Raw genomic sequence first — 21,197 nt, 5'->3', positions numbered from 1 at the left:
AAATATTTTATTTAAAAATTTTATTTTTTAAATGTTTATTTATTTTCTGAGAGAAAGAGAGAGAGATAGAGGGGCAGAGAGAGAGGGAGACAGAGAATCCCAAGCAGGCTCTTCACTGTCAGCCTGATATGGGGCTCGAACTCACGAACTGTGAGCTGAGATCAAGAGCTGGATGCTTAGCCTACTGAGATACCCAGGTGCCCCTAAAGATTTTATTTTTTCGGTAGTGCTGCTATGAACATTGAGGTGCATGTGCCCCTTCGAACCAGCATTTTTGTATCCTTTGGATAAATACCTAGTAGTGCAATTGCTGGGTCATAGGGTAGTTCTATTTTTAATTTTTTAAGAAACCTCCATACTGTTTTCCAGAGTGGTTACATTAGTTTGCATTCCCACCAACAGTGCAGTAGGGTTCCCCTTTCCCCGCATCCTCACCAAAGATGTGGTATGTATATACAAATGGAATCCTACTCAGTGATGAAAAAGAATGAAATCTTGCCATTTGCAACAACATGGATGGAACTAGAGGGTATTATGCTAAGCTGAATAAGTCAGTCAGAGAAAGACATATCATATGATTTCACTCATGTGGAATTTGATAAACACAACAGATGAACATAGAAGAAGGGAAGGAAACGTAAGATAAAAACAGAGAGGGAGGCAAACCATAAGAGACTCTTAAACACAGAGAACAAACTGAGAGTTGCTGGAGGGGAAGTGGGTGGGGGGATGGGTTAAATGGGGGATGGGCATTAGGGAGGGCACTTTTTGGGATTAGCACTGGGCGTCATGTAAGAGATAAATCATCAGGTTCTACTTCTGAACCCAAGACTACATTGCATGTTAACTAACTTGAACTTAAATTAAAAAAAAAATATTTCATTTTTAAGTAATCTCTATACCCAACGTGGGGCTTTGAACTCACAACCCTGAGATCAAGAGTCATATGCTCTACTGACTGAGCCAGCCAGGCACCCCTTATTATATTTCAATCTACAGGAACATATAATAAAGGAAAGAAGTTTGAGCTTTAAGTATATAACCATTCAATTAATAAAACTTCTTATTTACTTCATAAGCTGTTAAAAATCTTTGGAGTCTTATGGTGAATGGGATGTTTTGTTTGTTTGAAGTCAGCTCCACCCCAGGCAGTTTTCCGTCTTTCAGACCTAGTTCTCTTGCACTAAGTAGAAGCCTGAGACAGGTTAGAGCAACAGTTCTCAAAGTGTGGTCCAAGGACCTTTGGAGTCACCCAATACCCTTTGCATTTTACACTTGTGACATTTGCACTGATGGTGCAAAAGTAGTAGTGGGTAAAATTGCTGACATCTTTGCATGAATTGAGGCAACAAACAGCACTAGCCATCATTGTGTTCATCACTGTACATGCTTGTAGTAAATGGATGTCAGTTTCACTTAAGTGTTCTTGATGGTTCAGCAAAAGGTGTTAGTTTTATTAAATCTGAACCCTTGAGAACACATCTTTTTAATATTCTGTATAGTGAAATGAGAAGTTTGTAGAAAGCATGTCAGTTGCATACTAAAATAGAATGATTTCTTACAGAAAAGGTAAGAACTGGTGTGATTGAGTCTCAAGAAAACCAGCTGCCTTTTTTTTTTAATGTTTATTTATTTTTGAGACAGAGTGCAAAAGCAGGGGAGAGTTAGAAAGAGAGGGAGACACAGAATCCGAAGCAGCCTCCAGTCTCTGAGCAGTCAGCACAGAGCCTGATGTGGGGCTCGAACTCACAGACTGTGAGATCATGACCTGAGACCAACCAACTGAGCCACTCAAGCACCCCCAAACTAGCTGCTTTTTCATGGATCACCATTTTTGCTTGAGAAAATGGACAAAATTTACTTTGGTACTTGGGAAGCATCTACTTGTAAAGGAACAGAGTAAACCTGTTAATTTAAGAAAACAATTGACAGTAGATGTTTTAATGGTAGAGTTCAAATTTTCAAACACAAGTTTGAATTTAGGAAACCTTGTATTTACACAATGACTTGATAGATTCCCAATACTGAGCACTCTTCTGATTAGATTGGTGACAATATTAACAAATATCATTTTTTAATATTGAATAATGAAATGTGCCAGTATTTGGAAGATCTGTATAACTCAGTGAGCCACTATTTTCCAAATGACCAAAATGTGATGTTACAAATATCCATGCATGGGTAACAGATTAAGTGTAAGACAGACCAACAGATTTTTAATGTAACCAAGTCTAAAAAGTTCATTTATATGATTTCTGATCCTATATTGCTACTAAACTTTAAGAAGCTACCACTTGTTGAGTTTTGGGATAATATCAAAGAAGAATATCCACAATTATCTGAAGAGGCTATTGAAATACTCCTTCCTTTGCCAACTACATACATCTATGTGAGGCCAGATTGTCTTTATATACTCCAACTGAAACAACATATCCCAATAGATTTAATGCAGAGGCAGATAGGAGAAACCATACAGATGTAAAACTGACATATAAATATGTAAAACAGTACCTCTCTTCTCACTAAATTTTTTGTTTTATTTTGGAAAAATACATTTTTCTTTTTTTTATTAAAAAATTTTTTTTTATGTTTTATTTACTTTTGAGAGAGAGAGAGGCGGAGTATGAGCGGGGGAGGGGCAGAGAGAGAGGGGGAGACACAGAATCCGAAGTAGGCTCCAGGTTCTGAGCTGTCAGCACAGAGCCCGACGTGGGGCTTGAACCCACCAACTGTGAGATCATTACCTGAGCTGAAGTCGGATGCTTAACCGACTGAGCCACCCAGGTGCCCCAGAAAAATACATTTTTCAAAAAATGTTTTTTATTTAACATGTAATAGATTTATTATTTTTAAAGTGAATTAATGCATATTATTAAAATGTGCTCTAATTTCTAATACAATTAACATTAATAGGTAGATATAATCAAAATCAGAAAAGCTCTTTATGTTTTAAAAAGTTTTTATTTTACTTCCAGTTAGTTAACACACAGTGCTATGTTAGTTTCAAGTACAATATAGTAGTTCAACACTTCCATATATTACCCTGTGCTTATCACAAGTGCCCTCCTTAATCCTCATCACTTATTTAGCTCATCTCCTTGTCCACCTCCCCTCTGGTTAACCATCAGTTTGTCCTCTGTAACTTAGAGTCTGTTTCTTGCTTCGTCTCCTTCTCTCTTATTTTTTTCCCCTTTGCTTGTTTGTTTTGTTTCTTCAATTCCACATATGAGTAAAATCATATGATATTTGTCTTTCTGTAACTGACTTATTTCACTTAGCATTATACGCTCTAGTTCCATCCATGTCATTGCAAGTGGCAAGATTTCATTCCTTTTCTAATGGCTGAATAATATTCCACTGTATGTTTATATATACCACATCTTTTTTATTTATTCATCTATCAGCGGACATTTAAGCTGCTTCCATATCTTGGCTATTGTAAATAATACTGCAATAAACATTGGGGAGCATGTATCCATTTGAATTAGTGTTCTTGTATTCTTTGGGTAAATAGCCAGTAGCACAATTAAAGGAATGTATTTAAAACTCAGGACCTTAGGGAGGGGCCAAGATGGCAGAACCGCATGGACGCTCTCGGCTTCTCTTGTCCCTGAAATGCACCTAGATCAGCACCAAACCATTTTGCACACCTAGAAAATTGATCTGAGATCAACACAACAATCTGTACAACTTGAGCCACAGAACTCAACAAGTACAAGGCACAGAGAGGTCAACTGGGGGAGAGAGAAGCCACGGAGGGTAGGGAGCTGTTTTTGCAGAGGGAGGACGGAGAAAGGGGAGAGTGCAGGAAAAGCACTCCCCACAAAAGTAGCTAGAGAGAAACTGTGGAAACACCCACAAGTGACTGAGCAAGAAAGGGAGAAAGGAGAGGGTTTCAATGCCATTAGGACTCCATAAACAGGGGAGAGCAGAGTCAGAAATTCCGCAGCTCAATAACTGGCGGTGCTTTGGTGGGAAGGGTGAATCCCCAAGAGCAGGCAGCGAGGTCCAAGGGGTCTGAGAGCCACAAGGGGAGAAGCGGTTCCCCTGCTAGAAGGACATTTGGTAGAGGCCATGCAGCCTCCTCACAGGGAAAGGTCCCAGTGGACCCTGGAGAACAGCCACATTTGCTGCTATTGGAACAAAGATGCTAGGGTATGATCACACAACCTTTTTCTGGAACAAGCAGGCACCTGGCCATAATCTGTGAACCTCTGCAATAGTGCAACCCCACAAACGTTCCTGGGGGCAAGTCAGGACCCGGTTATTGCCTGGCAAGACCCTCCCCCAGAGGGTCGGAGCAGGTCCAAGCTGCAGGTCTCTAGAAGTGAGGGAAACGGCCCCTTATGAGATTTAATTCAGGAGGGAGGTGCCACCTGGCAGGCTGACACTTGGACACAGATAGTGTAGAAGCGGGGAGCGGATGGAAGCTGGAGATAAAGGAGGGGTGCTTGATCGCTGGTTGGTGACAGCGCAGAGTTCTGGTAAGAGAGACTGGGAAGCTGAGTGACCCCATTTTCACCTTTCCAACGCATGCGCGCACCCCAAAACAATCCACCCCAGTAAGCTAAGCAGCACCGCTTAGTGGAGAAAGGAGCCATTGCACCAAGCCCCATCCACTGCGCCAACTAAGCTGAGGCCCTAGAAGACCACCACAAGTCTCTCTGCCTGCTTAGTGCATGGACCATAAAGTGCTTCACAGTTAAACTTCAAGGGAAAACTGGATGTAATTTCAGTCAGATTTCATTCTGCTCACTGGTCCAACTATTGATTCTTTTTTTCTCTCTTTTTTCCTTTTTTTTTTCTTTTCTTATTCTTGGATACAGAAAGAAAACATTTATTTTTATTTTCTGTTTTTAATTAAAAAATTTTTACTTAAAAAAATTTTTTTTGTAAATTTTTAAAATTCTATTTTACTTCATTTCATTTTATTCTATTTTATCGTATACATTTAAAAATTATATTTTCTTTTTTTTTCTTTTCTTTCAACAACCAGATCAAAATACACCTAGGATCTAACTTCCTTTGTTTGATTTTTTGTGTCATTTTTAATTTTTTAATTAAAAAATTATTTATTTCTAACTTAGTTTTATTTTTTTAAATTTACATCCAAGTTAGTTATCATATAGTGCAACAATGATTTCAGGAATAGATTTCTTAATGCCCCTTACCCATTTAGCCCATCTCCCCTCCCACAACCCTTCCAGTAATCCTGTTTGTTCTCCATTTTTAAAGAGTTTCTTACGTTTGTCCCCCGCCCTGTTTTTATATTATTTTTGCTTCCCTTTCCTTGTGTTCATCTGTTTTGTGTCTTAAGTTCCTCATATGAGTGAAGTCATAAGATTTTTGTCTTTCTCTGACTAATTTCGCTTAGCATAATACCCTCTAGTTCCTTCCATGCTGCAAATGGCAACATTTCATTGTTTTTGATTGCCGAGTAATACTCCATTATGTACTTATACCACATCTTTACCCATTCATCCATCGATGGACATTTGGGCTCTTTCCATGCTTTGGCTATTGTTGACAGTGCTGTTATAAATGTTGGTGTGCATGTGCCCCTTTGAAACAGCATACCTGTATCCCTGGATAAATACCTAGTAGTACAATTGCTGGGTCATAGGGTAGTTCTATTTTTAATTTTTTAGAAACCTCCATGCTGTTTTCCACAGTGGCTGCACCAGTTTGCATTCCCACCAGCAGTGCAAAAGAGATCCTCTTTCTCCACATTCTTGCCAACAACTGTTGTTGCCTGAGTTGTTAATGTTAGCCATTCTGACAGGTGTGAGGTGGTATCTCATTATGGTTTTGATTTGTATTTCCCAGATGATGAGTGATATTGAGTATTTTTTCATGTGTCGGTTGGCCATTTGTCTTCTTTGGAAAAGTGTCTATTCATGTCTTTGCCCATTTCTTTACTGGATTATTTGTTTTTTGGGTGTTGAGTTTGATAAGTTCTTTATAGATTTTGGATACTAACCCTTTATCTGATATGTCATTTGCAAATATATTCTTCCATTCTGTCGGTTGCCTTTTAGTTTTGCTGATTGTTTCCTTCATTGTGCAGAAGTTTTTATTTTGATGAGGTCACAATAGTTCATTTTTGCTTTTGTTTCCCTTGCCTCTGGAGACATGTTGAGTAAGAAGTTGCTGTGGCCAAGATCAAAGAGGTTTTTGCCTGCTTTCCCCTTGAGGATTTTGATGGCTTTCTGTCTTACATTTAGGTCTTTCATCCATTTTGAGTTTATTTTTGTGTATGGTGCAAGAAAGTGGTCCAGGTTCATTTTTCTGTATGTTGCTGTCCAGTTTTCTCAGCACCACTTGCTGAAGAGACTGTCTTTATTCATTGGATATTCTTTCCTGCTTTGTCAAAGATTAGTTGGCCATACGTTTGTGGGTCCATTTCTGGGTTCTCTATTCTGTTTCATTGATCAGAGTGTCTGTTTTTGTGCCAGTATGAAAACATTTTTTTAAATGTTTATTTATTTTTGAGAGAGAGAGACAGAGTGTGAGCAGGGGAGGGGCAGAGAGAGAGGGAGACACAGAACCTGAAGCAGGCTCTGGGCTCTGAGCTGTCAGCACGATGTGGGGCTTGAACCCATGAACCATGAGATCATGACCTGAGCTGAAGTTGGACACTCAACTGACTGAGCCATCCAGGTGCCCAATTCAGTTATGTTCTAGACATTTTTGTCTTCATTCTGCTCCTTTTTCTGTTTCTCCTCCCACTCTTGCCTTTGTGTGTGTGTGTGTGTGTATGTGTGTGTGTGTGTGTGTGTGTGTGGCAATCATATAAGCTATGAACCTCTGCTTCACACTTCTAGTACCTCTCTCCCCTTCACCTACCACATCACCTGCCCCTTTATCAGTCCTGCCCCTTTATCACCATGTAGTTCCTTAATACTCTTATCATCTGGACCTTGGCAGCAACGTCTAAATTGCATCTCTGCCCCTGATTTTTCTCTCCCCAGCATGTGTTTCCTCACTGCTTTCAGAGTAGACTAGTCATTGTCTACTGGAAGAAGGTTTCTGTCCTTCCTCCCTCCCTTTCTTCATCCCTTCCTCCCTCTCTCCCTTTATTTATTTATTTTTAAGTAGGCCCCACACCCAACATGGGGCTTGAACTCATGACTCTGAGATCAAGAGTTTCATGCACTACCAACTAAGCCAGCCAGGTGCCCCAGGATAAATATATCTTAAATACTCACCAATAACTGGTAGGTGGGTTTGCAGGTCCTGGATTTCTTTTTCTTCATGTCTGAACCCAATACTTTGTAGAACATTTTTTATGTTACCAACATTGACTCTTCCTCCTTAATAAAAACAAGAAAAAGTAGATAAGGATGTCATACAATGAAAAATGCAGGCCATCAACCCTATCTAGAAATGAAAGCACAAAGAAGCTCTTTATAGCAAGTTGTGTGGGAGTCAGGGACAAAACATGACCCCATAACTAAACTTCTGAGGGAAGTTTATACAAGGGAGAAGAAATGTAAAGGAGGAGGAGTTTGGCAAATGGTAAATTAGGCAAGGACAACAATCAAATCATGCTATTCTAGACAAAGGATTTGAAACTTGCTACAGTAATAAATTACCTTCTTAATATAATTATACATAAGGAAAAACTAGTTAAGGAGGCAGAATAACTGAAAACAATAGTTTTTTTATCAAATCACCATAAAATATGAGGATTTACAGAGAGTCAGTGTATACGTTTCAGATGAGTCAAATAATAAATGAAGAAAGTGAAATCTTAGGAAGACAAGAATAAAGTGTATTTTTTTATATGCTGTGTAGATAGTAAATACTTTTGAAATACAAGAAAAAAAAAGAAATCACAGGAGGAATGACTGATATAATCAAATTCATAAAATGAAAAACGTCTGTGTGTAAAAATACAACATAATGGACAGAGAGTAGATTGTTGGTTGCTTAAGTTTGGGAAGGTTGTGGAGAACGAGGAGTGATGACTAATGGGTATAGTATTTTTGGGGGGTGATCAAAATGTTCTAAATTGATTTTGATGATGTTTGAGCAGCTCTGTTAATATACTAAAAGCCATTTATACACTTTAAATGGGTGAATTGCATGGTATATAAATTATATTTCAATAAACTATTATAAAACATATGACATGACAAAGCAAAAAAGTATTTTCTGTAGCTATGACAATTGTGCTAATATCTTTAATTTATAAAGAGGCCATTCAAATTAGGAGGAAAAAGCTTGGATTCTGATAGGATAATGGGCAAAAGACAGGAACAAGTAATTAAAAGACCAAAAGACATAATGACATAAAAATAATTTCAACTTCGTTGATAATAAAAAAATCAAAGCAATGACTAGATTCCATTTCTCATTTATCAAATTGGCAAGGATCAAAAAATGTGACAATAAACTGTTGTGGCAAGGGCATAATGGTAACCAGTAGTCTTATCCACTCATATATATCACAGCCTTAACCATGTTAAGATTTACTGGATTTACTAGAAACATCTATTCAAAGCAACTGACTTAAAGTTGGACAAAGATCACAGATGTATAAGAGCAAACCACTGGAGACTATGTAAATAAATGTTCAACAAGAAAAAAATGACTAAGTAAATCATAAATACAACTTGATGTATAGTCATTAAAAATGATGTTCATAAAAAAATTTTAGGGGCGCCTGGGCGGCTCAGTAGGTTGGGCGTCCAACTTCCGCTCAGGTCATGATCTCACAGTTTGTGAGTTTGAGCCCCGGGTCAGGCTCTGTGCTGACAGCTCAGAGCCTGGAGCCTGCTTCAGATTCTGTGTCTCCCTCTCACTCTGCCCCTCCCCCAGTCTCTCTCTCTCTCTCTAAAGAATAAATAAACATTAAAGAAAATTTTTTTAATGACATGGAATTCTTACACTATAATTTTAGGATTAAGTGTAGGATACATAAAATATACAGTGAGAGTTTAATTATCTGTACACCTGTATACACAGAAAAAAAAGAATAGTGATAACTATAATAAAAAAGGTGAATATCACCTGGGGTTATGGGTAATTGCATTTTTTTCTGTATGTTACTTTATATATTCCAGCTCAAATACCCGACACAGAGGAGACACTTGGATATTCGTTGAATAAATGCATAATTTCCTGATTATTTATATAATCAGCAAAAACAGTTACAACAGTCTGATATTTTATTGTCCTTATCCTTTTCCTCACTCACCTTTGAAGGACTTCACACCCTCTAGTAATTCTTTCTCAAACACCTTTTTATCAGCTGTAAGATAAAACATAATTGAGTTTTTGATGGTTCACGGAAATTAAAGTGTTTACTTTCAGGAAGGGGAAATTTAGAAATTTATCACAATTCATTCTCAATGAAATGCAAAACTCAGTGTATTGATACTCTATCCCTGGACAGAATACAAGGCTATTGTTAGTGGTACTCTAGTTTGCTAAAATGCACACAGCTTTTTCTTTCTTGTTATCTCCTCACAATTTGGTTTCATTTTTTCTTTCTTCATCTTTCCTGCCCTTCTGCCCTTTCATCTTCTTCCAGCTTAGACCTTAGATTTTTTTCCCAAAGGGAAAAAAGAACTTGTTTGTCCTGTAATGGGACCTCTGACTGTAGAGGTCCCAGTTTACTAGACCAAAATCTAAATGAAAGAACAATATTTTTTAAAATGCTAGGATTCAGTCTTTTAAAAAAACATAGTTTTAATTGACATAAAATGTTTCAAACAGTAGAATTTCTAACACAAAACTTTAAAACAAAGCTTCTGTGCAGTTTTGAGGACTTGAGGAGACCTGGTCACTGCAGACATGGTCCCTGTTTGTCCAGAATTTAGGATAGTGCCATGAACACAACAGATCTTCAATAAATGTTTGTTGAATGAATACATTTTTAGATATCAGTAAAGTAGAACTTCAATGCTTACCAGAAACTGGCAGGGTTTTCAGAAACTTTTTATATTCCTTATTTGTGATCTCTATTCCCATGTTTTTCAGAACATTTTTCAGGTCCTCAGTAGGAATCTTCTCTCCTTTAGAAAGACATACATAAACATAAGGAAATATCCTTCCCAGGTTCAGCGGGGAAGAACTAGGCATAATCAAGCTTGGTTTAGCTATTCAGAATCAAGGAGGTAAGAAAATCTTCTCTTAACCTAAGAGAGTATCTTCAATGATAAGATAATATCATATATAATAGGTGAAACAGGGATTGTACAACTTCTCAGTAATTTAGATGTGTTTGATGACTAATAATTCAACCACTAATATAACATCTGTATTCTTTTCTTTCTTTTTTTCGCTCTTCTTCTACACTTTTCTCCTTACCCTCCTCTGGGCCTCCCTGCCCCCTTCCCTTTCCTCTTCTTTTACCTGAATTATTGGACTAGTTTTAAAAATGACAATAAAAGCTGGTTCTCTATTAAAATTTTCAGTAAATCTGAGTAAATTTATATTTACATTGTTACACTGTAATCTGGGCCTATGAGAATAGGGAGATAGATTTGAAATCACATATTTAAAAATCTACTGAAGACAAGAGAAAACAAAAAAGGCATAAGAACAAGAAATTGGGGGAAAAATAGGCTAATTTGAAAAGGAACTAAAACAATATCTAGAAATAAAAATGTAGTTATTGAAATTAAAACCCCAATGGATAAATAGTATGAGACACAGTTGTAGAAACAGTGAGCTAGAAGAGAGGTTTAAGAAAAGACAAAAACATAAAATAGGGAAAATATGAAAAGAAATGAAGAGCAAATGAGAAGGTTCAACATACATGTAATTGGAGTTTCTAAAAATGAGAAAAGAGCAAAAAAAAGAAGCAATATTTGAAACATAAGGGCTGAGAGTTTCCAAAACTTGATGAGAGGCATGAATGTTCAGTTTTAGGAATCATAAGTTCCAAGCAGGAAAAATGAAAAGAAGTCCACACTTGGCCACATGATAATGAGAATTTCAAAGATAGAGATAAGAGTGATAAGAGAAAAAGAGATTAACTATAAATAAACAATGAAAACTTATAGTTGATTTTTAACAGCAAAAAAAGAGGTCACAGAACAGTGGATATATGAATCTATCATCTTTCTGTCTAATATTCATATGTATTTTCTTCTTTCTCCTTTTTTTTCCCTTTTAAATTTAAATATGACTTTTTATTATAGGTTAACTTTACAAGATTGTCTTTAGGTTACAGAATATTCAGATGGGACTGTAATGAAATTTGAGAATTAACATAGCCCAGAGATAGTATGACTGTCTCCCAGAGATAGACTCCTGGAACTTTGCTTCTCCTAATTCTGGTAAGAGAATGAGAACACCTTCATTTGTAGGAAGGACAGTTGCATCTTATTCGTTGGAAACAAAGAGTTGTTTTGTTGTCATATGGAAGTTAAGTTCAAACATATGTAGAAGAGTCCATAGCTGAGTAGCCAGAGGGGTAGACTATTTCAGCTGTTTAGTTATTATCTCTCAGTCCCAACTCTACCCTTCTAATCTCTGCTTTGTGATGCTGAGGCTGGGACTTGGTAGACCATGTTTCTGTTTTGCTAGCTGGTTCCATATTAAACTCTGCCAATGAATGGATGGGGGGAGTGGTAGAGAAACAGAGGGACTGAAAGACTGTCCAATGAAGTTCCTTCCTGTGGTAATAAATGAATACAGCTTTCAATTTTTCAACCTTGTGGAACCAGTTTCTTTACACTCGTCAGAGATACGCACGGCAGACTTCAGAGTTCTAAGGTAGAATGATAATCTGTAACTCTAGACATAGTCAAAGCATGAGTCAAGGCTGAGTGTAAAACAAAGGCATTTTCAGAGAGTAACCCTTGTTGAAATTACTAAGAAGTATGTACTTCAGGAAGAATGAATCTGAACCCAAAAAAGAGCAGAAGTAAAAAGCAATGGTGAACAAAGAAAGTACGTGTATTTAAGTTTTGCAAAAGATCAGATTTAAATTGCTTTGCCCTTGCTTGCAATATACTCACTTGGCAAAAGCTCATTCCTGTTTAAATACAAGTTTGTGCTTACTCTGTGCCTGCAGGCAGGTAGCTGAACTAGAGCTGGAGTCAACTGTGCTGACTGTTCTCACTTTAAATGTATGATCGTGAACCTCAGGTGAGTCCTTAATTCGGTTGGGCAACCACACTACACTTTGCTAGTGTATTAACTTTCCTCCTTTTCTAGATGACTACTTCATATCTCTTCTTTTCAAACTCCCACTTCCTCTTCTTCCATTTGATCATATCTTCTTTTATGTCTTTAATTAAAAAAAAAAACAACAAAGCCTTCTCTTGATGTCACTTTCACCAATTTACTTGCCTCGTTGTTCCACCTCTTTGCTTCCCCTGGCAGCAATATTTCTCAGATATTCACAATGCTTCTAAATGCTATCTTCCCATTTTCTCTTAAACTCACTTTAGTCGGCCTTCTTTCCACCTTCACTACCTGATAATTTTCTTCTTTGTATCATTAATGGTAGTTGATGATTTGAGATCACTATTGCGGCTATATGCAATGGTCAGTTCTCAGGTCTTATCTTACTTGAACTACTGACCTATTTGACTGTTGATCTGCCCTCTTGGCTGATACTTCTACAAGCTGCTGTAGATGCACTGATCACATCTCTTCAACCCTTACCATTTTAATGTGTGCTAGCCCAAGTTTCGGTTGTTGGCATCTCTTTATCTGAGGGATTTCTTTGGTTGCAGAGTTCACTCTGCCTATGCTCAACTGGCTGGAAATACAAGTGGAATAATATTGCCTCCCTCTCCTTGAGCAGTTACCAACCAATGACTGATAGGAGTTGATATAAAAACCTAGCTCTCCCACTCCCCCTGAGGCTGTGTTCTATACCATTTCCCAGATATTCCCCAATGGGATTAAGTTCCAGTTATCTTCTTGGTAACTTGCCTGATAAACATATACTGTATTTGCTGCCTTCATTCACTTCTCTACTCCCCTATCTGTGTTTCTTGGACTCACCTCCCAAGTAAACCATCTGCCTGTATGATATTTGTCTCAGGGTTTGTGTCTGGGGGCACCCAACCTAATCTACTTATTTGGCTTTTAGGACACCATATTCTCTTGGTTTTCTACCTACTTCACTGGTCACTTCTTGGTCTTTTTTGCTTTAACACTACTTAAAAAAATTAATGTATTTATATTTTGAGAGAGAGAGGAAGGGAGAGAGAGAGAGAGAGAGAGAGAGAGAGAGAGAGAGAGAATGTGAGCAGGGGAGGGACAGAGAGAGAGGGAGAGAGAGAATCCAAAGCAGGTTTCGTACTGCCAGCATGGAACCTGAAGTGGGGCTTGAACTCACAAACCATGAGATCATGACCTGAGCTGAAACCAAGAGTTGGACACTTAACCAACTGAGCCACCCAGACGCCCCTGCTTTAACACTCCTTAATGTTGAAGTGTGCCAAGATCACTCCTTAGTTCTCTTTCATTCTCTATCTATACTCACTCACTCATTGGGTGAATTCATTCAATCTAATGACTTTAAATATCATCTATATGCCTACGGCTTTCAATTTTATATTTTTAGCCAAGATATCTTTCTTGAATTTGTGACTTACTGGTAGCTTTGTGCCTGTTATCTCTATTTGGGAGTCTATTAGATATCTTAAAATATCCCAAACTGAACTCCTAAGTTTCTTCCATCTAAACCTGTGTTTCAGGCAATTTTCTCCAGACTCTGATGTAAAGTCTATCCTTTTAGTTGTTCAAGACAAAAATCTTAGAATCATTCCTGACTTCTTCCTTTATCTAGTTGCTGTCAGGAAACCCTGTTGACTTCTTTTATTATTTTTTTTAATTGAAATAAAATTGACATATAACATTACTTTAGTTTCAGGTATACAACATAATGGTTTGATGTTGGTATGAGATGATCACCACAATCAGTCTGGTTAAAATCCATCAACACAGTAGCTCCTTTTAAAATATATCCAGAATCCAGCTACTTTTTAATCATCTTCATTGCTTTCTACCCTGGTATGAATCACCATCATTTCTAACATCAATTACTTCAAAAGCCCTTTTAGGGTTTTAATTCCCTATTCTCTACCTCCCCGAGTCTGTTCTCCCCATAGAATCCAGGAAGATCTGATGAAAACATCCGACATAGGTCAGATCATATCATGCCTCTACTCTAAAACCTGCAATGGCTTTCCATTTCTCTAAAACAAACAAACAAACAAACAAACAAACAAACAAAACAAAAAAAGAAAGCCCAGGTCCTGGAAGGGCTTTCATGGTCCCGACTAATCTCGCACCCATCACCTCTTTCTCCTCATCTCCTATTACTATTTTCCTTCCTTATTCAGCTTCAGATACATTGCACTTCTTTCTTTCCTTGAATAGTCCAGGTATGCTCCTGCCTTTAGGTCTTAGTCCCTATTCCTTTTGCCTATAATTCTTTTCCTACAAGTCCCCACATGGACAAAACCCTTACCTCCTTCAAGTATTTGCTCAAATGTCACCTTCTCGGAGGCCTGATTATCTATTTAAAGCCATAAGTGCCCCTTTCCCCAAATACACCTTCCTCTTCCAACGTCCTTTAGTATACTTTTCATTTTTCTATAGCATTTATCACTTTCTAACATACTACATAATGACTTACTTATTATGTTTATTGTTTATTGCCTGTTTCCCCTGCTAGTGTGTAAGCTCCAGAGGAGCAATAATCTTTGTTCTGTTTGCTCTTATATCCTAAGTGTCTAGAACAATGCCCACATTTAAATGCTGAGTAAATAGTTGTTAAATGAATAAGTGGAGGGAGGAAACACTATTGTGTTAAAAATATAGTTCCGTATAGGGAAACAAAAGCAAACCTGAACTACTGGGACTTCATCAAGATAAAAAGCTTCTGTACAGCAAAGGAAACAAAAAAACTAAACAGCAGCCTATAGAATGGGAGAAGATATTTGCAAATGACATATCTTATAAAGAGTTGGTATCCAAAATCTATAAAGAACTTATCAAACTCAACACCCAAAAAACAAACAATCCAGTTAAGAAATGGGCAGAAGACATGAATAGACACTTCTGCAAGGAAGACATCCAGATGGCTAACAGACACATGAAAAGATGCTCAACATCACTCATCATCAGGGAAATACAAATCAAAACCATGAGAGATACCACCTCACACATGTCTGAATGGCTAAGATTAGCAACACAAGAAACAACTGGTGCTGGTGGGGATGCGGAGACAGGAGAACCCTCTTGCACTGTTGGTGGGAATGCAAACTGGTGCAGCCACTCTGGAGAACAGTATGGAGGCACCTCAAAAACTAAAAATAGAACTACCATACAACCCAGCATTTTAACTATTAGATATTTACCCAAATGATACAAAAATTCAGATTTGAAGGGGTACCTGTACCCCGATGTGTATAGCAGCATTAACAACAATAGCCAAACTATGGAGACAGCTCAAATGTCCATAAACTGATGAATGGATAAATGGATAAAGAAGATGTGGGGTGTGTGTGTGTGTGTGTGTGTGTGTGTGTGTGTGTAATGTAATATTACTCAGCCATCAAAAAGAATGAAATCTTGCCATTTGCAATGACACAGATAGGGCTAGAATGTATAATGGGAAACGAAATAAGTCAATCTTCAAGATTTGTCAAGAGACAGACAAATAGTAGATATTTCACTCATATGTGGCATTTAAAATTTTTTTTTTTCAACGTTTATTTATTTTTGGGACAGAGAGAGACAGAGCATGAACGGGTGAGGGGCAGAAAGAGAGGGAGACACAGAATCGGAAACAGGCTCCAGGCTCTGAGCAGTCAGCACAGAGCCCGACGCGGGGCTCGAACTCACGGACCGCGAGATCGTGACCTGGCTGAAGTCGGACGCTTAACCGACTGCGCCACCCAGGCGCCCCCATATGTGGCATTTAAAAGACAAAACAGATGAGCACATGGGAGGGAGTGGGAGAAGAGAAGAGAGGGAAACAAATAACAAGAGATTCTTAAGGAAAGGGAACAAACTGAGGGTTGGTGTAGGGAGGTGGGTGGGAGAGGGCTAGATGGGCGATAAGTATTAAGGAGGGCACTTGTTGTGATGAGCATTGGGTGTTGTGTGTAAGTGATGAATCACTGAATTCTACTCCTGAAACCAATATTGCACTGTATGTTACCTAAATTTTAAGTAAGAAAAATAGTTCCATATAAAACTTTAAGATCACATAATATAATCCTCATTGTACCATCTCACTCACCTGTAATATTTTTAACTTCATCTATCAGTACATTTACATCAATCTTCCCATTACCTTTAAGACTAAAAAGCATGAAAAAGATTTTTAGAAAAATGATATAAAAATTTTAAATTGTGAAATAGAAACCCCAAATTCAGCCACTTTGAGACACTTTCCCTAGAAGTTTATTATTTTTTTATGTCATTAACTTAAATTAATATAGCTCCTGCATTTTACATTATCAAATTACATACAGCACAATGCATGAACAAAGTTTAAAGCACTCTCCTTTCCTTCAAGACAATCTATTATTTACTAGGTTACTCTTTTGCAGGCACGGGTCTGAAATTTTTTGAGAGTTTAAAAATTTTGTTTAAAAATGATGTTTCCATTTTGTAAGTGCTGACTTTCCCTTTGGACTTATGATCACCTTAGCATCAAGTGATCCCTGTAAAGGATAGAGTGCTGTACGCCATGTCTAGCTGCTCTCAGGTTGCCAACATGATAATCATCATGTTGATATATTCAGTTACATTCCCAGATATGATGACAAAACTCTTGTGCAGTACCCATTCTCAACTGAGAGGCTTTTTCATAGACTACGTGCTTAGTTTCTTTAGGCTATTTCTCAATTCTGAAGCTACTGGAGGTCAACGGATACATTTTTAGTAGTTTGTAATATTGCAAGTTTGAGAAGCACTGGGTTGGGATGTTAAGATAGTAGTTAAAAGATGCAATTACTCTAATTGGCAAGATTCAGTTTGGAACCTTAGAGCCGCCTGTGGACATAGTCATTTTCCACTTATGACTTGGTCAAGGGTGCCAATCCGTCACTCCTCAAACATGTTCACACTCTTGTTTTAAGTGTAGTAATAATTCTAAGATTGTCAATTCCTCCAAGAGTGAGATACCAAGAATCACTTTGTATTCCTACTATTACCTTAGCATTAGTTTAAGAGTTTGCAAAAGATTGTTACTAAATTGATACTAAAGATTGATACTAAACACAAATGCTTCCTAAATAATTAACTTCCAGTAGAATGCAAACATATTGCAGAGAATGAAGTAGCTTTAAAACCAGTTTATAGTTCAGGTTCTTAGATATGGAATTTTTCCTGGCTTGTTTTTTTTTTTATGTCTTTTCAGTTATGATGATCTTTTATTGGTATCCTTTTATAGTTTTAGAGCATCTATGATGATGATGATGATGATGATGATGATGATGATGAATACTATTATATTATGACTTTTACACAGGATAAGGAAAAACTTTTATTGGAGAAAAATCTGTTCCTGTAAAGGACAGATCCTAGGTCTTTTGCTTTGTGTGTCTCTTAATCAGCTTCACTGAGGCCTATCGGGCCCCTGAAACAGTCTTGCCTCCTATTTCAGATGGTTCCACAGATGTACAAGGTAGTCCACAGAATTAGATTAGAATTAGCCTCATTTTAAATCACTGTGCTGGTATCTTTTCTCATGTTTCAGGATAGTAGAAAAACAAGGCAAAGACAAATATCTGTATTTATTGAACTGGCAGGTTAAGAGAGCTATGAAAGGGATTAAAAACCAAAGAAAAAGCCATTTTGGGGAAAACCGCTTACCTCTTACTAAGGCAACGTTTCCGAGGCTCTAGAACAGTGTCTGACATATTATAGGCATTCAGTTAAAGTTTATGGAATAAAATAGTGGAAGGTACTACTGGTTTAGAAAAGTCCACGTTCATTGACTTGGATCTTATATCTTCACTCCTTCCTCAAAGGGGCAGGTGTCAAAATTTCCTCATGAATGTTTCTCAGTTCTACCAGCATGAGAACAGTCTGATATATGCCAAGTTTAATGAATTCTGTTGACCATTACTATGTATCTTCTTAAATTTCTTAGTTCTAGTAGTTCATGGCAGTATAGCAGAGTGGTTAATAGTTTCTGGAGCCAGATTTCCAGCCCACCACTTACTAGCTCTATGACTTTACACAAGCTACTTGAGTTCTCTGTGCCTTAGTTTCCTTATATGTAAAATGGGAGTAAAATTAGAACCTGCCTTATAAAGTTGTTTGCAAGATAAAGTAAGACGATATATATAAAGTGCTGATGATAGTGCCTTACACATTTCAGGACCATGTTGCTCATTGCTGTTTAATGCTGGTTAGTGGTAGGGACTCAAAGATTAAAATCTTGAGTATTCTTCATTGAACCCTGGCGTTCCCTGTGAAGAGTGACACTTGCCATGTATACTGGGCACCATTCTTGGTGATACTTCCCAAGTGAGAGCCATTGAGCTTAGTTTAGTAGCTATGTGAAAGGCCTCACTCTTTCTTTTTATTCTCAGATACATCATATCTTCAGGTAGGTAGTCCAGGCCTGATACTAGCCTCAAGCCCAAAGTTTGGCTAAAGAGTATATTGACACTTAAAATTCTCACCATCAGTTGGTAGGAGGTCCTTCAGTTCCTGGATTTTTTTCTTCTTGAGATCAATTCCCATGTTTTTCAGGAAAGTGTCCACCTTATTTAGAGACACCTTCACCCCTTAGGAAAGAAAGGGATGGGATATGAAAAATATTTGTAATGATGTAAAGAGTGGGTTATTATAGATCATGCCTAGGCATCAATACTACATAGACAATGAAGAGCAAAGAACAATTAAACTATCCAACTAAATGTGGTTTGTTGTTATCTAAGTGAGGAATTCCTAAACCCTGACCTATGGAATTCTGTTATTACTTTTAGGAAAACATTTAAGGGAAGAAAGTGAACAATTAAGGGTATTTGGTAAGTCATAGCACAGACTAAAATTAACCTTTATACATGTGTTTGAACAGAAGAATGTGAAACTTGCTAAATTAATGGACAACTACAAATCCATCCATCCATCCACCCACCCACCCACCCATCTGTCCATTCAGCTAGCCATCCATTGAGCCAGACAGACAGCCAATCCATGGATTTACTCTATCATAATTCTCTGAGACACTTTTTAAGAATATATGCTTCTAGAATCTATCCCTGGAAATTCAAGATCAATATAACTAGAAAGGGGCCTAGTGACTTGAATGCTACATATTCCACGCTCCCCCTGGTAATTTTAATATACAACTTTATTTGGGAACCGTTGCCTTTGGGTTACTGTAATGTACCTAAAGCATATGAAGAATAAACACTGACTTAACAAACCATTGGGACAGCTGGGATAATAATCTGAAAATTGAAAAATAGGAAGAGTTTTTGAAAATAAGAGCAAAGCCAAAAATGCACCCCTGGGACCTCATCAAAATAAAAGGCTTCTTCTGCACAGTGAAGGAAACAATCAGCAAAACCAAAAGGCAACCGACAGAATGGGAGAAGATATTTGCAAACGACGTATCAGACAGAGGGTTAGTATCCAAAATCTATAAAGAACTTATCAAACTCAACACCCAAAAACCAAATAAACCAGTGAATAAGTGGGCAAAAGACACGAATAGACATTTCTCCAAAGAAGACATCCAAATGGCCAACCAACACATAAAAAAATGCTCAACTTCACTCATCATCAGGGAAATACAAATCAAAACCACCATGAGATACCACCTTACACCTGTCTGATGGCTAACGTTAATAACTCAGGCAACAACAGTTGTTGGAGAGGATGTGGAGAAAGAGGATCTCTTTTGCATTGTTGGTGGGAATGCAAGCTGGTGCAGCCACTCTGGAAAACAGTATGGAGGTTCCTCAAAAAACTGAAAATAGGGGAGCCTGGGTGGTGCAGTCGGTTAAGCGTCCGACTTCAGCCAGGTCACCATCTCGCGGTCCGTGAGTTCGAGCCCCGCGTCGGGCTCTGGGCTGATGGCTCAGAGCCTGGAGCATGTTTCCGATTCTGTGTCTCCCTCTCTCTCTGCCCCTCCCCCGTTCATGCTCTGTCTCTCTGTCCCAAAAAATAAATAAACATTGAAAAAAAAATTAAAAAAAAACAACAACTGAAAATAGAACTACCCTACAACCCAGCAATTGCACTACTAGGTATTTACCCAAGGGATACAGGTATGCTATTTTTAAGGAACACATGCACCCCAATGTTTATAGCAGCACTATCAACAATAGCCAAAGTATGGAGAGAGCCCAAATGTCCATCGATGGATGAATGGATAAAGAAGATGTGGTACATATATACAATGGAGTATTACTCAGCAATCAAAAGGAATGAAATCTTGCCATTTTCAACTATGTGGATGGAACTGGAGGGTATTATGCTAAGTGAAAGTAGTCATTCAGAGAAAGACAAAAATCATATGACTTCACCCATATGAGGACTTTAAGAGACAAAACAGATGAACATAAGGGAAGGGAAACAAAAATAATATAAAAACAGGGAGGGGGAAAAACATAAGAGACTCATAAATATGGAGAACAAACTGAGGGTTACTGGAGGGGTTGTGGGAGGGGGGATGGGCTAAATGGGTAAGGGGCACTAAGGAATCTACTCCTCAAATCATTGTTGCACTATATGCTAACTAATTTGGATGTAAATTAAAAAAAATAATGAATAAAATTAAAAATTAAAAAAAAGAAAATAAGAGCAAAACCTGATGACCAGTTTTACCTGCCTTTTCAATATGCTTCTTACTCACCTTTGAGAGACTGTAACTCTTTCATCAATCTGTTCATGTACACCCTTCCTTTGGCTGTGGGGAAAAAATAAGTTTCAGGCAGGAGTGTTGATATTTAAATATATAATGAAACATGCATAGGTTCAGAAATGGAGACTTCTAATATTTTATTCTAGAAATTTAAATGATTAAAAAAATTGTTTAATGTGCATTTATTTTTGAGAGAAGAGAGAGACAGAGTGTGAGTGGGGGAGGGGCAGAGAAAGAAGGAGACCCAGAATCTGAAGAAGGCTCCAGGCTCTGAGCTGTCAGGACACAGCCTGATGCAGGGCTTGAATCCATGAACTGTGAGATCATGACCTGAGCCAAAATCAAGAGTTGGACACCCAACCGACTGAGACACCCAGGGGCC

The 21,197-nt window shown here is 37.8% G+C and overlaps 1 protein-coding gene and 1 long non-coding RNA gene across 2 annotated transcripts in view; both read right to left on the bottom strand.

Annotated features, from left to right (window-relative positions):
• The window catches only part of EFCAB3 (EF-hand calcium binding domain 3), a 76,937-nt gene extending 66,924 nt beyond the window's left edge, over positions 1-10,013 (bottom strand). The window contains exons 1-3 of the mRNA XM_032591138.1: positions 9,918-10,013; positions 9,203-9,256; positions 7,209-7,313 (exon numbers count right to left, since the gene is read on the bottom strand). Coding sequence (XP_032447029.1) covers positions 7,209-7,313; positions 9,203-9,256; positions 9,918-9,978 — 220 coding nt within the window. The 5' untranslated portion in view covers positions 9,979-10,013. The remainder of the gene's footprint in view (positions 1-7,208; positions 7,314-9,202; positions 9,257-9,917) is intronic.
• A 6,213-nt stretch (positions 10,014-16,226) lies between these two features.
• LOC116737759 lies at positions 16,227-20,861 on the bottom strand. The gene is made up of 3 exons (XR_004342898.1): positions 20,807-20,861; positions 18,624-18,728; positions 16,227-16,279 (listed from the first exon to the last, which is right to left on the bottom strand). It is a non-coding gene; the product is annotated as an uncharacterized LOC116737759 (long non-coding RNA).
• Between the last annotated feature and the right edge of the window lie 336 nt (positions 20,862-21,197).

Source organism: Lynx canadensis, chromosome E1, assembly GCF_007474595.2.
Source record: "Lynx canadensis isolate LIC74 chromosome E1, mLynCan4.pri.v2, whole genome shotgun sequence".
Lineage (NCBI taxonomy): Eukaryota > Metazoa > Chordata > Mammalia > Carnivora > Felidae > Lynx > Lynx canadensis.
Note: the sequence above shows the minus strand (reverse complement) of the source record. Positions and strands in the feature narration are given on the sequence as shown.